The 18,372-nt window shown below is 40.0% G+C and overlaps 1 protein-coding gene across 2 annotated transcripts in view; it reads left to right on the forward strand.

The window, feature by feature from the left end:
• The window catches only part of PTPRM (protein tyrosine phosphatase receptor type M), an 806,716-nt gene that overhangs the window by 313,037 nt on the left and 475,307 nt on the right, over positions 1-18,372 (forward strand). For both annotated transcript variants that reach the window (XM_034995810.1, XM_034995812.1), the window contains exon 4: positions 17,210-17,288. In XM_034995810.1, the coding sequence (XP_034851701.1) occupies positions 17,210-17,288 (79 nt within the window). The remainder of the gene's footprint in view (positions 1-17,209; positions 17,289-18,372) is intronic.

The following is an 18,372-nucleotide window of genomic DNA, read 5'->3' on the forward strand; positions in this document are numbered from 1 at the left end:
CTAATGACTGAGCCACCCAGGCACCCCTCTTCTGCCCATTTTTTGACTTGATTATTTGGTTTTTGGGTGTTGAGTTTGAGAAGTTCTTTATAGATCTTGGAAATCAGTGCTTTGTCTGTAGTGTCATTTGCAAATATCTTCTCCCATTCTGTGGGTTGCCTCTTTGTTTTGTTGACTGTTTACTTTGCTGTGCAGAAGCTTTTTATCTTGATGAAGTCCCAACAGTTCATTTTTGCTTTTGCTTCAGCTAGCTTTTGGAGATGTATCTTGAAAGGTTGCTGTGGCCGATTTCGAAGAGGTTACTGAGGATTTTGATGGATTCCTGTCTCACATTGAGGTCTTTCATCCATTTTGAGTTTATCTTTGTGTATGGTATTAGGGAATGGTCAAGTTTCATTCTTTTGCATGTGGCTGTCCAATTTTCCCAACACCATTTATTGAAGAGACTCTCTTTTTTCCATTGCATATTTTTTCCTGCTTTGTTGAAGATTATTTGACCATATCGTTGAGGGTCCATATCTGGGCTCTCTATTCTGTTCCATTGGTCTATATGTCTATTTTTGTGCCAGTACCATGCTGTCTTGGTGATCACTGCTTTGTAATATAGCTTGAAAACAGGCGATGTGATGCCCCCAGGTTTGTTTTTCTTTTTCAACATTTCCTTGGCGATTCGGGGTCTTTTCTGATTCCATACAAATTTTAGGATTGTTTGTTCCAGCACTTTGAAAAATGTCATTGGAATTTTGATCGGGATGGCATTGAAGGTATAGATTGCTCTGAGTAGCATAGACATTTTAACAATGTTTATTCTTCCGATCCATGAGCATGGAAAGTTTTTCCATCTTTTGTGTCTTCTTCAACTTCCTTCATAGTCTCTGAGTCTTTCCTATTTGGGGATTCCTCCTCCTAGTCATTCTTTTGAGGGGTGGTTGAGGGAATGTATAGAGTCCAAATTATTGACCAGAACCCAAGCAAGATGCACCTGTTTTATAGGGACCTTAGGGTTGCTGGCCTCTTGTTTTCCCAGCCTGTCTTCTGGGGGAGGGGCCTGCTGTGCTGTTACTCAGGCAACCCTGTTTGGGCAGAGTTGCCCTGCCCCCTGTGGTGGGGGATGGGCTCAGTGGAAACTCGTTTTTTGGGTCTTTTTTCTCTGGTGGCTTTCTGCGTCTCTTCTGAGAGAGCAGAAGAGACCATTTCCATCCCTCTGCGTCAGAGGTGAGAGGTCACTGTTCTTCAGTGAGCTCTCCAGGCCACACTGTCTCCGTTTCTGTCTGTGCTGTTGTAAACTGCAGCGTCCTGGGTTGTGCGCCCCTCAGCAGTGCTCCCAGTCCTTGCCTCCCGGTTGGGGCATGTCTCTGCCCTTTGTGCTTCTAAAACTGCCAGCCACTCCCAGTTTGGATGCATGGCCCCGCCACTCCAGGTTTGCAACCAGGGGCTGCCCTAAAGTCCTTTCCCCACCACTACTGGTCTGCGAATCTGTGCCCGTCCCCAGCGCAGGAGGCTGTTGCTCACCGGTGTAGTATCCCCATGGCCAGGCTCCCTCCTGCTGCCGTTTATCCTCCGATATCTGCCCACGGAATCACAGCTCCCTGCGTGGTACCTCGAAACCAACCACCTGCGATATTCTGTTTGTAGAGATCCAGATCTTACATCTCAGGCTGGTTTTGTGGGTGCTCAGAGTGGTCTGGTAGATATCCTGCTCAATTCTGGGGACCAGTTGGAATAGGGTCCCCTACTCCTCTGCCATCTTTTCCCCCCTCGGGAAAATAGCCTTTTACTTGAGTCAGTTAATATGTCCATATAAACAAATATTTCAATATTTTTTTGCTGATTTTTTAAGGTCATATAGGTTGTGGTTTTGCTTTGGCTCTTTATTATTAGAGAAAGTTTTCTTTTATTATACATGTTTTTGTGAATGAGTATGATCCACCTTTGCTTTTTTTTTTTTTTTTTATCAAAACCAGAAGGGATCTCCCAAGTTCTGTGTAGGAGGACAGAAATATGCTATTTAATCCCCTTTGTCCTAGGGAATTGACACATGACTTCCACCGACACTTTTTCCATGGTGAGTATTTGTGTGGGTAACCAAACCCCTTTTCTTTGCTCATACATAGAAAGGAATAGTGGCATCATGGAAATCTAATTTTGCCCTTCACTGAAGCAGGGAGGATCAGGGATGCTGAAGTGTTAAACTGCTTTCATCTCCTGTTTGGTAGGCATCTGAGGGATAGCCGGATGTCAAGCCCTTCATAGGCCAACCTCCAAGGTGGCTTTTCATGAGCAAACGAAAGAGTGCTAGTTAGTGGTTTAACTGCTTGTTTCCTACCTGAGAGCAAATGGCTGTTCCTAAAAGCTCCAAAGACTATGGGATCCAAGATCTCTCCTGAGATGTTATTTGTTGAAGTATTGAAAGAATATTGATTCTCTTTATTATACATTTCTTTACATCCCATGACTGCAAATAGTATCTGGGAGCCATCAGTAGAAATGAGTATTGTGTCCTTCCTGTGCCCAGTCCTTTGATGGAAATGGGGACTCAGTGTGAATCCAATCCTCAGTTCTCATGCAGTTAATTTTATTCATGGTTTTTATGTTGTGTGAAGCCACAGTGAGTGCTGGCTGAGTTAGTGAACACTGAACTGTTGCTTCCATGGGAGGAAGTAAGGGATTAGGCCTGCAAGTCTCCGGTCTCAATATTTTCATTAACTCATCAACACATATAACCTTGTTTTATGAGTCTCTCTGTTAAGGACTCCTTACTTAATGTACATCGTTGATTTTTTTTTTTTTGATGTAGTGTTCCATGATTTATTGTTTGTGTATAACACCCAGTGCTCCATTCAATACCTGCCTTCTTTAATATCCATCACCAGGCTAACCCATTCCCCCCACTCCCTTCCCCTCTAGAACCCTCAGTTTGTTTCTCCAAGTCCATAGTCTCTCATGGTTCATCTCTGCCTCTGATTTCCTCCCCTTCATTTTTCCCTTCCTACTATCTTTTTTTTTTTTTTTTTAACATATAATGTATTATTTGTTTCAGAGGTACAGGTCTGTGATTCAACAGTCTTACACAATTCACAACACTCACCATAGCACATACCCTCCCCAATGTCTATCACCCAGCCACCCCATCCCTCCCACCCCCCACCACTCCAGCAACCCTCAGTTTGTTTCCTGAGATTAAGAATTCCTCATGTCAGTGAGATCATATGATACATGTCTTTCTCTGATTGACTTATTTCACTCAGAATAATACCCTCCAGTTCCCTCCACGTCGTTGCAAATGGCAAGATTTCATTCCTTTTGATGGCTCCCTAATATTCCATTGTATTCATATAACACATCTTCTTTATCCATTTATCTGTCGATGAATATCTTGGCTCTTTCCATAGTTTGGCTATTGTGGACATTGCTGCTATAAACATCGGGGTGCACGTACCGTTCGGATCCCTACATTTGTATCTTTGAGGTAAATACCCAGTAGGACAATTGCTGGATCATATGGTAGCTCTATTGTCAACTTTTTGAGGAACCTCCATATTGTTTTACAGAGTAGCTGCACCAGCTTGCATTCCCACCAACAGTGTAGGAGGATTCCCCTTTCTCCACATCCCCGCCAACATCTGTCATTTCCTGACTTGTTAATTTCAGCCATTCTGACCGGTGTGAGGTGGTATCTCATTGAGGTTTTGATTTGGATTTCCCTGATACCGAGCGATGTTGAGCACTTTTTCATGTGTCTGTTGGCCATTTGGATGTCTTCTTTGGAAAACTGTCTGTTCATGTCTTCTGCCCATTTCTTGATTGGATTATTCTGTGGGTGTTGAGTTTGATGAGTTCTTTATAGACTTTGGATACTAGCCCTTTATCTGATATGTCATTTGCAAATATCTTCTCCCAGTCTGTCGGTTGTCTTTGGTTTTGTTGACTGTTTCTTTTGCTGTGCAAAAGCTTTTTCTCTTGATGAAGTCCCAATAATTCATTTTTGCCCTTGCTTCCCTTGCCTTTGGCGATGTTTCTAGGAAGAAGTTGCTTCAGCTGAGGTCGAAGAGGTTGCTGCCTGTGTTCTCCTTTAGGATTTTGATGGACTCCTGTCTCACATTTAGGTCTTTCATCCATTTTGAGTCTATTTTTGTGTGTGGTTTAAGGAAATGGTCCAGTTTCATTCTCTGCATGGGGCTGTCCAATTTTCCCAACACCATTTGTTGAAGAGATTGTCTTTTTGCCATTGGACATTCTTTCCTGCTTTGTCGAAGATGAGTTGACCCATAGAGTTGAGGGTCCATTTCTGGGCTCTCTATTCTGTTCCATTGATCTATGTGTCTGTTTTTGTGCCAGTACCATACTGTCTTGATGATGACAGCTTTGTAATAGAGCTGGAAGTGCGGAATTGTGAAGTCACCAGCTTTGCTTTGCTTTTTCAGCATTCCTCTGGCTATTTGGGTTCGTTTCTGGTTCCATACAAATTTTAGGATTATTTGTTCCATTTTTTGAAAAAAGTAGATGGAATTTTGATAGGGATTGCATTGAATGTGTGGATTATTCTACGTAGCATTGACATCTTCACAATATTTGTTCTTCCAATCCATGAGCATGGAACGTTTTTCCATTTCTTTGTGTCTTCCTCAATTTCTTTCATGAATATTTTATAGTTATCTGAGTACAGATTCTTTGCCTCTTTGGTTAGATTTATATCTAGGTATCTTATGTTTTTGGGTGCAATTGTAAATGGGATCAACTCCTTAATTTCTCTTTCTTCTGTCTTGTTGGTGGTGTATAGAAATGCCACTGATTTCTGTGCATTGATTTTATATCCTTCCACTTTACTGAATTCCTGTATGAGTTCTAGCAGTTTTGGGGTGGAATCTTTTGGGTTTTCCATATAAAGTATCATATCATCTGCAAACAGTGAGAGTTTGACTGCTTCTTTGCCGATTCGGATGCCTTTTATTTCTTTTGGTTGTCTAATTGCTGGGGCTAGGATTTCTAGTACTATGTTGAATAGCAGTGGTGATAGTGGACATCCCTTCAGTGTTCCTGACCTTAGGGGGAAGACTCTCAGTTTTTCCCCATTGAGAATGATATTTGCTGTGGGTTTCTCATAGATGGCTTTTATGATATTGAGGTATGTATCCTCTATCCCTATACTCTGAAGTGTGTTGAACAAGAAAGGATGCTGTACTTTGTCAAATGCTTTTTCTGCATCTATTGAGAGGATCATATGATTCTTGTTCTCTCTTTTATTAATATATTCTATCACATTGATTGATCTGCTTTGCAGATGTTGAATCGACCTTGCAGCCAAGGAATATATCCCACTTGGTCGTGGTGAATAATCCTTTTAATGTACTGTTGGATCCTATTGGCTAGTATCTTCGTGAGAATTTTTGCATCCATGTTCATCAGGGATATTGGCCTGTAATTCTCCTTCTTGATGGGGTCTTTGTCTGGTTTTGGGATCAAGGTAATGGTGGCCTCATAAAATGAGTTTGGAAGTTTTCCTTCCGTTTCTATTTTTTGGAACAGTTTCAGAAGAATAGGTATTAATTCTTCTTTAAATGTTTGGTAGAATTCCCCTGGGAAGCCATCTGACCCTGGACTTTTGTTTGTTGGGAGATTTTTGATTACTGCTTCAATTTCCTTAGTGGTTATATGTCTGTTCAAATTTTCTATTTCTTCCTAGTTCTGTTTTGGTAGTTTATAAATCTCTAGGAATGCATCCAATGCTCCAGATTATCTAATTTGCTGGTATACAATTGCTCATATGTTCTTATAATTGTTTGTATTTCTTCGGTGTTGGTTGCGATCTCTCCTCTTTCATTCATGTTTTTATTTATTTGGGTCATTTTTCTTTTTGATAAGTCTGGCCAGGGGTTTATCAATCTCACTAATTCTCTCAAATAACCAGCTCCTAATTTCGTTGATCTGTTCTACTATTCTTTTGGTTTTTATTTCATTGATTTCTGCTCTGATCTTTATTATTTCTCTTCTCCTGCTGGGTTTAGGGTTTATTTGTTGTTCTTTCTCTAGCTCCTTTAGGTGTAGGGTTAGGTTGTGTATTTGACACCTTTTTCGTTTCGTGAGAAAGGCTTGTATTGCTATATACTTTCCTTTTAGGACTGCCTTTGCTGCATCCCAAAGATTTTGAACAGTTGTGTTTTCATTTTCATTGGTTTCCATCAATTTTTAAAATTCTTCTTTAATTTCCTGGTTGACCCATTCCTTCTTTAGTAGGATGCTCTGTAGCCTCTATGTATTTGAGTTCTTTCCGACTTCCCTCTTGTGATTGATTTCTAGTTTCAAAGCATTGTGACCTGAAAATATGCAGGGAAAGATCCCAGTCTTTTGGTACCGGTTGAGACCTGATTTGTGACCTAGGATGTGATCTATTCTGGAGAATGTTCCATGGGCACTAGAGAAGAATGTGTATTCTGTTGCTTTGGGATGGAGTATTCTGAATATATCTGTGAAGTCCATTTGGTCCAGTGTGTCATTTAAAGTCTTTATTTCCTTGTTGATCTTTTGCTTAGATGATCTGTCCATTTCAGTGAGGCGGGTGTTAAAGTCCCCTACTATTATGGTATTTTCAATGTGTTTTTTTACTTTTGTTATTAAATTGGCTTATATAATTGGCTGCTGCCATGTTAGGGGCATAAATATTTACAATATTAGATCTTCTTGTTGGATAGACCCTTTAAGTGGGATATAGTGTCCTTCCTCATCTCTTATTATAGTCTTTGGTTTAAAATCTAATTTGTCTGATATAAGGATTGCCACCCCAGCTTTCTTTTGGTGTCCATTAGCATGATAAATGGTTTTCCACCTGCTCACTTTCAATCTGGAGGTGTCTTTGGGTCTGAAATGAGTCTCTTGCAGCCAGCACATCGATGGGTCTTGTTTTTTTATCCGATCTGATAGCCTGTGTCTTTTGATTGGGGCATTTAGCCCATTTACGTTCAGGGTAACTATTGAAAGATATGAATTTAGTGCCATTGTATTGCGTGTAAGGTGACTGTTACCATGTATTGTCTCTGTTCCTTTCTGGTCTATGTTACTTTTAGGCTCACTCTTTGCTTAGAGGACCCCTTTCAATATTTCTTGTAGGGCTGATTTCATGTTTGCAAATTCCTTTAGTTTTTGTTTGTCCTGGAAGCTTTTTATCTCTCCTTCTATTTTCAATGACTGCCTAACTGGATATAGTATTCTCGTCTGCATATTTTGCTCATTTAGTTCTCTGAATATATCCTGCCAGTCCTTTCTGGCCTTCCAGGTCTCTGGATAGGTCTGTTGCCAATCTAATGTTTCTACCATTGTAGGTTATAGATCTCTTGTCCTGAGCTGCTTTCAGGATTTTTCTCTTTGTCTCTGAGACTCGTAAGTTTTATTATTAGATGTCGGGGTGTTGACCTATTTTTATTGATTTTGAGGGGCGTCTTTGTGCCTCTTGGATTTTGTTACCTGTTTCCTTCCCCAAATTAGGGAAGTTCTCTGCTATAATTTGCTCCAATATACCCTCTGCCCCTCTCTCTCTCTTTTTCTTCTGGGATCCCAATTATTCTAATATTATTTCGTCTTATGGTATCACTTACTCCTCGAATTCTGCCCTTGTGATCTAGTAGTTGTTTATGTCTCTTTTTCTCAGCTTCTTTATTTTCCATCTTTTGGTCTTCTATATCACTAAGTCTCTCTTCTGCCTCTTTCATCCCAGCAGTTAGAGCCTCCATTTTTGATTGCACCTCATTAATATCCTTTTTTATTTTGACTTGGTTAGATTTTATTTCTTTTATTTCTCCAGAAAGGGTTTCTCTAATATCTTCCATGCTTTTTTCAAGCCCAGCTAGTATCTGTATAATCGTCATTCTGAACTCTAGTTCTGACATCTTAGTAATGTCCGTATTGATTAGGTCCCTGGCTGTCGGTACTGCCTCTTGTTCTTTTTGTTGAGGTGATTTTTTCCATCTTGTCATTTTGTCCAGTGGAGAATAGATGAATGAGAGAACAAAATGCTAACAGGGTAACAGCGACCCCAGAAAAATATACAGTAAAGAAATCAGAAGAAACCTGAAACTGGGGGAAAAGAAAGGGAAAGAAGGAAAAATGAAAAAAAAGGAAAAGAAAAAGTTAAAAAAAGAAAAGAATATGATCAAATATGATTAGGCTGGTGCATAGATTAGTGCCACACAGTATATTTTGGGCGTATTTTGGTCTGTTAGAAGAAAGTGCCTCCCAAAATTTTAAAGAAAGAAAAACTTATGTATGTACAAAAATAAGGGTAGGGCACCTGGGTGGCTCAGTTGGTTAAGCGACTGCCTTTGGCTCTGGTCATGGTCCTGGAGTCCCGGGATCGAGTCCCGCATTGGGCTCCCTGCTCAGCGGGGAGTCTGCTTCTTCCTCTGACCCTCCCCACTCTCATGCTCTCTCTATCTCATTCTCTCTCTCAAATAAATAAATAAATAATCTTTAAAAAAAAAGGGTAAATATGATGAAGGGATGGAATATGACTGTAAAGTTGAAAAGTATAAAAGATTTTATAAAAGGAACTGATAAGGGAAGAAGTTGGTTGAAAAAAGAAAGAAGAGAAATTAAAAAAAAAGAAAAGAAAAATGGGAGAGAATGTGATCAGGCAGGAGACTAGAACAAAGCCATACACTAGAGATTTAGGGTATATTTTGGTCTGTTAGAAAAAACTGTATCCCAAAATTTTAAAGCGAGAACAACTTATATATATAAGGTTAACTACTATGAAGGGATAGAATATGACTCTAAAAATGAAAAATAAAGATTTTTAAAAAATGGATTGATAAGATGTTGGTTGGAAAATGGAAAAAGAAAAATTAAAAAAAAAGAAAATTACAAGAATTAACTTTGAAAGACTAAAGAATCAGAGGGAAAAAAAGCCATGAATTCTATGTGCAGTATTCCCCTAGTGCTGGAGTTCTGCCGTTCTCATTGATTGGAAAACTTGGTCTTGGCGGGCTGTTCTTGCTGATCTTCTGGGGGAGAGGCCTGTTGCTGTGGTTCCCAGACGTCTTTGCCGGAGGCGGAATTGCCCCATTCTTGCCCGGTCTGGGCTAAGTAATCTGCTCGGGTTTGCTCTGGGGACCTTTTGTTCCCTGCAAGCTTTCCGTACAGTTTGGAGGGTGAGAGTGAAAATTGCGGCCTCCCAATCTCCGCCCCGGAGGAGCTGAGAACTCAGGGCCCCACTCCTCAGTGCAACCCCAGAGAAAAGCAGTGGTCACTCCCGTCTCCCTGGTCTCTGTCTGCACTCTGTGCTCACCTGGCCTGTGACCAAGCATTTCTATCTCTGGCACCTGACCCCATTTGGAGTCTCCAAACCCAGGAGATCACTGCGGTGCACTCCCGCACCGCTCCTCCTGGGGGAGGAAGGGGAGTCTCCCCGGATCTGCTGCTTGTTGGGTCCCCGCTGGAAGCGCAGTGTCCCAGCTGTGCCACAGATCATAGTTTATGGCAACCCTGAGCTGAGAGCCCGTGCCTCGGCTCCGTCTCCGCAGCCGTCTCTGCAACCGGCTTTCCTGCTCTGATCCCTGGGAGCTCTGCCGCACTCAGGCACCCCCCGTCTTTCTGTGACCCCGAGGGTCCTGAGACCACTCGGTCCCAGCTAGGGTTCCACCCCCCACTTAGTCACTGGAGCAATGTCCCTCAGCAGGCAAATTTCTAAAAGTTCCGATTTTGTGCTCCGCTGCTCTATCATTTGCCAGTAACGGCTGTTGGAGGCTCCCCTGCTGTCTATCTTCCCGAATATTGCCTCGGATTCACTTTTCCGCAGGTCCTACCTTCCAGAAAGTGGTCGCCTTTCTGTTCAGAGAGTTGCTGCTATTCTTTTCTTGTATCTCCTGTTGAGTTCATAGGTATTTAGGATGGTTTGATCCCTATCTAGCTGAATTCCTGGAACCATACGAAATTTAGGTCTCATATTCTTCCGCCATCTACATCATTTATTTTTAACATTAAACTCTGTCAAAAGCATGATGACTTATGCCTGAATGAAACTTCCCTAACACACATACTTTCTCATAAGGCACATTGCAGCCTTCTTGTGCTTTGGAACACTAGACAACACCTCAGCATTGCATTTGGGTGCCATTTTAAATAGCAGCATTACCCATAGAAGGCACAAAAATAGGAAAAATGCCTTACCAAACAGACTGGGGTAAGGACATATGTTTATGGTATGAGAACTGAATCAAAAGACAGAGCATTGCCTTGACTGACCTCAGCTGGGATGGGCAACTCAAATTTTTGCCCCTCTGTGCATGTCCACAAATGACCATGAAAGCTTTTCAAATACTGATTTGGGGGTTTCAAATAAATTAGTGTGTAGGCAAATTCGCAAATATAGATTCTGCAAATAATGAGGATTAATTATATTTTCTTTCAGGCCAAGTCCAAACAAACAAACAAAAAGATTAAATACTCGGTTTTAGCAAAATTATTCCAGAATAAGCTAGGATGGCTCTGTGATTTTTGTCGTACTGATCAGCCACTTTAGCTTTCAACTTTTTCAAATAATCACAATTTAGATTGACTTAGAGGGCAAAGACATTTTTCCTAAAATTGTGTGTGCCTCAGTAAATACAAAGGTATTTCCCTGAAATCTATCTTGTGCCAAAGAACATGGCGTAGAGTCATCGCTGAGGGTCAGGTTTTAATATTAAAGTGTTAAACATTCTCAGTAGTTCAGTTTCTTTGTAGAAGATTTGACTGCTAAATGAGTTGGGTTTTATTTTATTTTTAATTTGATTTAATTTTGTAAACAGTGTTTTGAGGTCTATCAAGTAATTAGTGTCTATGGTTTTGTTTTGGTATGCAATTATGCTTTATAAAAAATGGTAATGATACTATAAGCCTAAGTGGGTATTAGAAATGGTACCCATGTGACGCACTTGAAGCAAGTCAGTCCAGGGGGAGGGCTTCTCCCTGCCATTGCTGGAATGCGAGGCTCCCACACGGAGTGCAGGGCATGTTGTATTTGGTGGTGACAAACTGTTGCTCTTGATACATGCTTTCTTGATATCCAGAGTAATGGCAGTTGTTGGGGAGCCAAGCAGGAAAGTTGTTTTTTGTTTTTTGTTTTTTGTTTTTAAATCTGGAAGCTTGGTAGTCATAAATAGTTCAGGCTTTGTAGGCTAGATGGTCTCTGTGACGTCTGCTGAGCTCTGCTGTTTTTGTGCGAAGCTGTTCTAAACGATACACAGTTGAATAAACATGACTATGTCACGATAAAACTTTATTTGTAGACATTGAAATTTCAATTTCATATAATTCTCATGTGTTGCTAAATACTGTTCTTTTGACTTTCTCCCACTGTTGAAAACTATAAAAACCATCCTTACTTTGTGGGTAACAGAAAAACAGAGGTTGGGGGGGTTTGGCCTGTTGACTATAGTTTGCTGACCCTTGTCTTAAAATTTATGTTGTTAAAACTATGTCATATAACTGTTCCTTGCATCTACATTGCTAGGTCAAGTAGATGATTACTACATTCCTTACTTAAATGTGGAAGTAAAAGTTTTAGAGCATATGTGTGTGTGTGTGTGTGTGTGTGTATGAATTAAAGGATATATATATTTGTGTGTGTGTGAATACATGGTTGTGTATTATATATGTATATGTGTGTATAGATAGGTATGTATGTATGTATGTATCAGTCAGACATATGTATGTGTGTGTATGTATGTGTGTGTATATTCTACATATATGTAGTCTGTCATGCTTACTAGTTAAAGCAGTTCAGTAAAGAGTCCAGACTTAGAAGTAAAATAGACCTAGAATTACACCCTAGCCCTGCAATGTACTAATTGTGTGATCTCAGAAAAATTACATAATTACTTTCTGAGTCAGCCTCCTCATCCCTGAAAGGGAATTTGCTTGCCTCATATGGTTGGGGAAATTACATAATATATACAAAAGATACCTGAGACACAGATGGGTGCAGTATATAAGTGGTTTTTAAATTTTTGAATTTTCCTAAATGAAAAGACTTCGTATGTTTCTTAAAGAGACCCAAACCTCACTTCTAATACAGACTTCCAATGTATTCTGTTCTATTTGATAAAAGTAAGCATGGGCACATGTGCAAATCAGTTTGTTTCACCTTTCTTTTTCCTTTTCCAGGGGTACCATTGGTGTTCTCATGTTATTACTTCTTTCCTCTGACCTCTATCTTTTGGCCCTCAATGCTGGCATTTTCAGACATCCCAGGGACTCCCGCTGGGTTCTGCATATACTTGTTATACTTCACTAGAGCAATACCTGTACTTTCAATAGAGTAGTTCCTTATTTGACAAAAACAGACCAAAATATTTTTGCTTTTGGAGCTTTCTTAGTAAGGGCACTGGCTAGAAAAAAGTACAAAATGAAAAACTTGCCAGATAACAAGAATTCAAGACAAGGAAACCTTTTTATGGGAGTCTAAAATCTGTTTTTAAGAAACCTATTTAAAATAGGCCTTATGTTCTCAGCTGCATGTCTTAACCCTCGTGTTTGTTAGAAGCAACAGAGTGAATCTCTTACTGGTCAGATGTTCAAATCAAGTTAGCAGTCAGTCTAAGATTGTTGTAGAGCACCTAAATTCAGGAATTTTCATTCAATCATATTTATTTCAAAATAGCAAACTTTTCAGTACAAATCAGACCTACTTTATAATTGTGGTATGTGTTGAAACATTTATTTATACACTAAGTTATAAACTTGATGAAGCAGCTAATAAAACTTGTACTCATAAGCCCTTTAACTAAAATTACTAAAAAAGAGGTGGAAAATGGTCTTTTGAAAAACTTGCTTCAGTTTTTGGAAAGAAGCATTGGCGTTACTGCTTCCAAACTTGCAACACATAATGCACCTTCTTAGGTATAATATCTAAATGTGTCATGTAAAAATTTTATTGGTATATTGTATGTCAATATATACATGTGTGTGAGGTGTGTGGACACACATAAACTTATCTCTGAAGATATTTTGTCCTTTTTGTCTCTACAGTTAGGGAAACTAAGTTAAGTCAGTGTTGGAATCTGCCAAGCTTTCGAAGTTTACTTTCTAAAATTTCTAATTAACTGAATGGATCAGTCCATTGTTCTCTTGGTGTATTTGCAATGAGATGCCTTTAGAAGACTGAGGGGAACAGATAAAGTTTCAGAAACAAATCTGTGTTTGATTCTTTTGTTGTGGCCTCACTGGCAAGTCGTCTTGCTGGGAATCTGGAGTGCATGGGCATGCTGCTGAGTCTCTCTGCCTCCAGTCCAGCAGGGACACTTGTAAGTCCTTTTGGGGGCATCTGTGAGTTTAATGAGCAGGGTGAGAAATGGATTGAAGGTTGTGTTGGCTGTGTCAGAGGTGTCCTGGCTGGTTGGGTAAGGAGGAGGTGACAGTCCTGTGGTGGAGAAAGATCACAGTCCTATGAGCTCTTTATTGTTCCCACCTGTTACTTGGCCATCGTCTTGTTCTGTTTGTTCATTGTGTTCCTTATTTTTTGTGGACCTGAAGCCTAAATTTCGTAAAATTGTCTAATATTTTTTGGATCCCTTTCAGAGCTTACAGTAAATATTCTATAAATAGTTGGACAATAAGACTCAGAATCTTTGAGTGTGAATCTTTGAGGGTCATAAATTCTGTGAATGTGATAAATGAAAAAAGCAGGTTCAAAGGTTTTAGGGTGACTTATCAAGGTCTCTCATTTCTTCCCCTCCTTTCTTTCTCTCCCATTCTTTCATAGGGCCATGGTCCTGTATTGGTTTAAATGAAATATTGTGCTTTGAATTTACACATGGCAACTTCAAAAATAGATCCACATGAACATTTTTGTATGTACAGTATATTCTAAGAGTTAGCATATCTCTTAAATAATAAAGATTATTCCATTTTTATAAGAAGCTTCAACCCTTGTAGTTGATAAAGTAAAAATATGGTTTGCTGTGAAGGACAGTTTTGCATCTGTTCTGTTCATGATGCTTATCACAGTACTTACCATGGTGCGTGGAAGAAAGAGGACACCCAGTGGAAACTTGAATTGAATGAATGTGTAAGAGGGAGGGAAGAAGGAAGGGAGGTCAGCTGGGAGGAAGGAAGGATGGATGAACATGTCTGGTTTTGGCTTTAAAAATACCCTTTCCATGACCAGGGCCATGGAGTTCTTGGGTAGCTGGTGGTCATGGACATAGGTCTATGCAGTGGCCATTGTCAGCAGAGCAGGCGGCTGCGTCCTGTGCTGCCTGCTCTTGCTGTCTCCTCCCAAGGCCCCAGCTTGGAGGGCTTCTGGAGGGCTCTTGCCCCCACTTGCTCTCAGGGCTCATCTGCTTTTTGTTCTCTCAACTGTCCTAGACTTCAGCAGAGAGAGAAATATGCAAGATTACAGATTGTAATACTGTGCATGCATCTCTTCCTTTCTCTGTGTCATCAGTGAAAAAAATATATATATACTTACGAATAGGACAAAGTGTTTTTGTTTTGTTTTGTTTTTTTTTCATTTCTGTTCTACTTTGGTCCTCTCCTCTCCCCTGTATGTTTTGTATTTCAGTGTTGTGACATCGTGGTGCAGGGTCATCTAGTCTAGCAGGTGTTTCTGGGATGACTTCTTATCTAGGGAGCCCCCTGAGCTTTTCCATTTTGGGCTTTGCTGATTGCTTTCTCCATTTTTATACCCACTGCACACACATAAATAATGCAGTCCTAGGGTTGAAGTGTTTGTTCAGGCAATGTGTAGTAGTGAAAACATCCAGAAAGCCTGGGTTTTTAACAATTATTTTGTATCTGAATCTCTTTGTTCTTCAAATATTAATCCTTGAAGAATTTTTTCATGAACTGATAAATAAGATAATGGGGTGATACCGGCCCAGTGTATGTACTGTATTATGTGCTTAGTAAATGGTAATTTATAGTTAATTTTTTAAGTTAAAATTTTTGTGGAGATAATTGTGGAGTCAGATACAGCAGTAAGAAATAATACAGATTCCTATGTACATAGTACCCAGTTTCCTCCAATGGTAGCAGTTTGCAAACCGAAAGTATAATATCACAACCAGGATATTGACATGGTTGAAATCTACAGAGCTTTTTCAGATTTCCCATTTTACAGATTTCCCATTTACTTTGTGCATGCATGTGTGTGTATTTAGTTCTATACATTTTTTTGCTTTTTTTTTTACTGTAGTAAAATACAAATAACATAAAATTTATCATCTTAATAATGTTTAAGTATACAGTTCAGTGGTATGAAATACCTTCTTAATGTTGTGCAACCATCACCAGCATCCATCTCCAGAACTCTTTTCATCTTGCATAACTGAAACTCTGCCTCTGTAAAATAGTAACTTCCTATTGCCCCTCTCTTCAGCCACTGGCAACTATCATTCTGCTTTCTGTCTCTCTGGATTAGATTGTTCCAGGTAACTCATATATGTGGGGTCATACAGTATTTGCCCTTCTGTGGCTGACTTATTTCACCCATCATAATGTTCCCCAGGTTTCTCCACGTCATACCATGTGTTGGAATTTCCTTCCTTTTTAAGACTGAATAATAATATTCCATTGTATGTATTTACCCCATTTTGCTTACCCATTCATCCATCAGTGGATACTTGGTAGCTTCCGTGTTTTAGCTATTGCAAATAAAGCTGCTATGAACTATACAGTTTTATTACCTGAGGAGGTTTGTGCATCCATCACTACAGCAAAAACCTTAAAGGTTCCAGCATCACAAGGATTACTCAACTTGTGTTATCCTGTAACCATCCTCCCGTCCCTTCTTCCTCCATCCCTAAGCCCTGGCAACCACTAATCTGCCCTCCCTTCAAAAATGTTGACTTTACACAATGCTGCATAAATGGAATCATATAGTAGGTAATCTTTGTGATTGGCTTTTTCACTCAGCATAATTCTCTAGAGCTCATCCTCATCAATAGTTATTTCCTTGGTATTGTGGAGTAGTATTCCATGCTATGGATGTATGACAGTCTGCATTATTATTTACCATTGAATGCCATCTGGGCTGTTTCCAGGTTTTGGCTACTATGAGTGAAGCTTTTCATTTGTGTACAGATTTTTGTAGGAATGAACCTTCATTTCTCCAAGAGTGCAGTTGCTGTTTTTTTTTAAGACTTAGCAAATTTATTTTGCATGAGCCACAGTCTCCTTGGTGATGCAGATATGTGTAAATGGAGATGAGAATAATGTCATGTGGACCTTTTTAATAATAGCCATATTAGACAACTTCAGACAATCATGTTAAGAACATTGATAACTTCTTACTGCTTTTTTTTCCCTTTAACCTCAATTTCTCTGAAGTGACTCTACAATCTCAAAAATATCATTCATTCTGAGAACTTCAGATCATGTTGCCCTTCTTTTTCTGCCTTACTTTTCCCATGATCAAGCAGTTGCTAAAGACCTCTTGATTTTAGCATTGTAGAGATCTTTATGTCATTCTGCTCTTAATTCATATCTCTGCCATCTGAGTTTCAGCAGCCATAGCGTCTTTATATTACTAATATAGTGTCTTCCCTGGAATCCCTGTCCTGGGAGAGGAGCCTCTGCAACCTGGTCACAGCTGACTTTTACAGTTATATGTCCCAATATTCCTCTTCATGGCCATGGCCATGTCCACCTCAGGGCCTTTGCAGATGCCCAGGAAGAAGCCTTACTCTCCTTCCTCATTCATAATCAGCTGTTAGGAGAACTGCAACCTCCTCACAGGAGGTCCTTTTGGTATATGTTATTCTAGTACCCTGTACTTTTCTTTCACAGCACTTATGGTAGTTTTTTTCATTTTAGTTGTATAAAACCCAGGGCCCCACATGGTTCAGCATGGTCATAGAATCCTCTCAAAGGAGTTGACCAGAAAATATGTTCTCTTAAAACAATTTAAATCTCAACATCATCTATGGTAAATGACTTTAAGCCTCCGTCTTCCAAATATCAGCTCTTAACCGTGGTATTACGTCCTTACCAGGTGAGTCTTGAGGTAGGATGATGTCTGACCCAGCCCTTCCCATTAACCTCTCTGAAAACTGGATTGGGATCTTTTCTATCTTTGTCATCTTAGAACCTGGAACATTGATTGGCAGATATTAGATGCTCCATTAATGGTTGTTAGAAACATGATGAATGAATGAACAACCTACATTTATATGTAGGAGACATTTGGTAAAACTCTGACAAAATGAGTGAATAATATAAATCTTTCTTAATTTTCCAGGTGGTTTTTGAAGTGATAACTTCTGGACATCAAGGCTACCTTGTTATTGATGAAGTGAAGGTATTAGGACATCCGTGCAGTAAGTTGCCTCAACTCTTACACATTTGGGTCCATCGTTGGGGGCATATTTATGTTACAGATTAAGAGATGACACTGAAACCTGGGGAGAAGTTATCCTGCTAAAAGAATTCCTGACAAGTCTTTAAGTGTTGCTTTGTTAGCCCAGAAGTCCAAAAACATCTATTTTGTGTGTCATTCATTGTATGTAACTGAGCGTCTCTAAAATGAAGATTAGGAATGAGGACTAATGGCCTGCTTTGGTATAATCAAACATCCTTGCAATGATCTGTGGATTTCCCTTTTAAATAGAAGCACAAGTTGAACATTGAGAATCTGTGCATTTTGCTCCTAAATTCAGTGTATTACTGGCATACTTTCAAACAGCATGACCCCAAACAGGCCTGGGATCTGTCAAATACAAGAAATGTACCTGAACCACTTAGGGACTCCAGAAATGGCCTGAACTTCATCTTTTAAAAATTAATACTTTAAAAATTCCAATGGGTGATAAACACACCCCCTTTTTTTTTGCTGTTCAGTATGAACAGCTATTAACAGGATGTCATATTTGTATCTGAACCATTGTCATTAAATCAAAATAAAATATTGCATGTAAGCCAGTCCCATTTCTCCCTTGCCTGTCCTGGGGCCACCACTGGGTGAGCTTGCTGCAGCCTCCTCCATCTGTAAGGTTCGTATTCCACAAGCAGCAGAAACAGATGTAGCTGCTTCAAGCAGAAAAGCTTTGTATAGAAATGGAATTGGTGGCAAATAGAATCACAGGGAACATCGGTGATCTAGGCTCCAGTAATGGGTGGGAACCAAAAGAGAGACTGCAGCCAGAACCATGGTGACTGCTATGCCTGAGGGGCCATCTGTGGGGGCAGGGGTGCTATAGCCTACTCTCTGGCCACCTGACCCTTGTCACCTGCCGGAACATTTGTCACTGTCTCCGTACCTTTGCCTCCTTGGTCTTAGGCTCAAGACCCCGAGTGGGATTATCAGGGTTGGCAAGCTAGATCATGTGCTCATTCCCTTGCTAGCAATCTGGTCATCTAGGAAATCCCACTGTGGCTTTTTTTGCCTTCTGTCCTGGGAGTTAG

This window comes from Mirounga leonina, unplaced genomic scaffold (assembly GCF_011800145.1).
Source record: "Mirounga leonina isolate KUSES-001 unplaced genomic scaffold, KU_Mleo_1.0 Mir_93, whole genome shotgun sequence".
NCBI lineage: Eukaryota > Metazoa > Chordata > Mammalia > Carnivora > Phocidae > Mirounga > Mirounga leonina.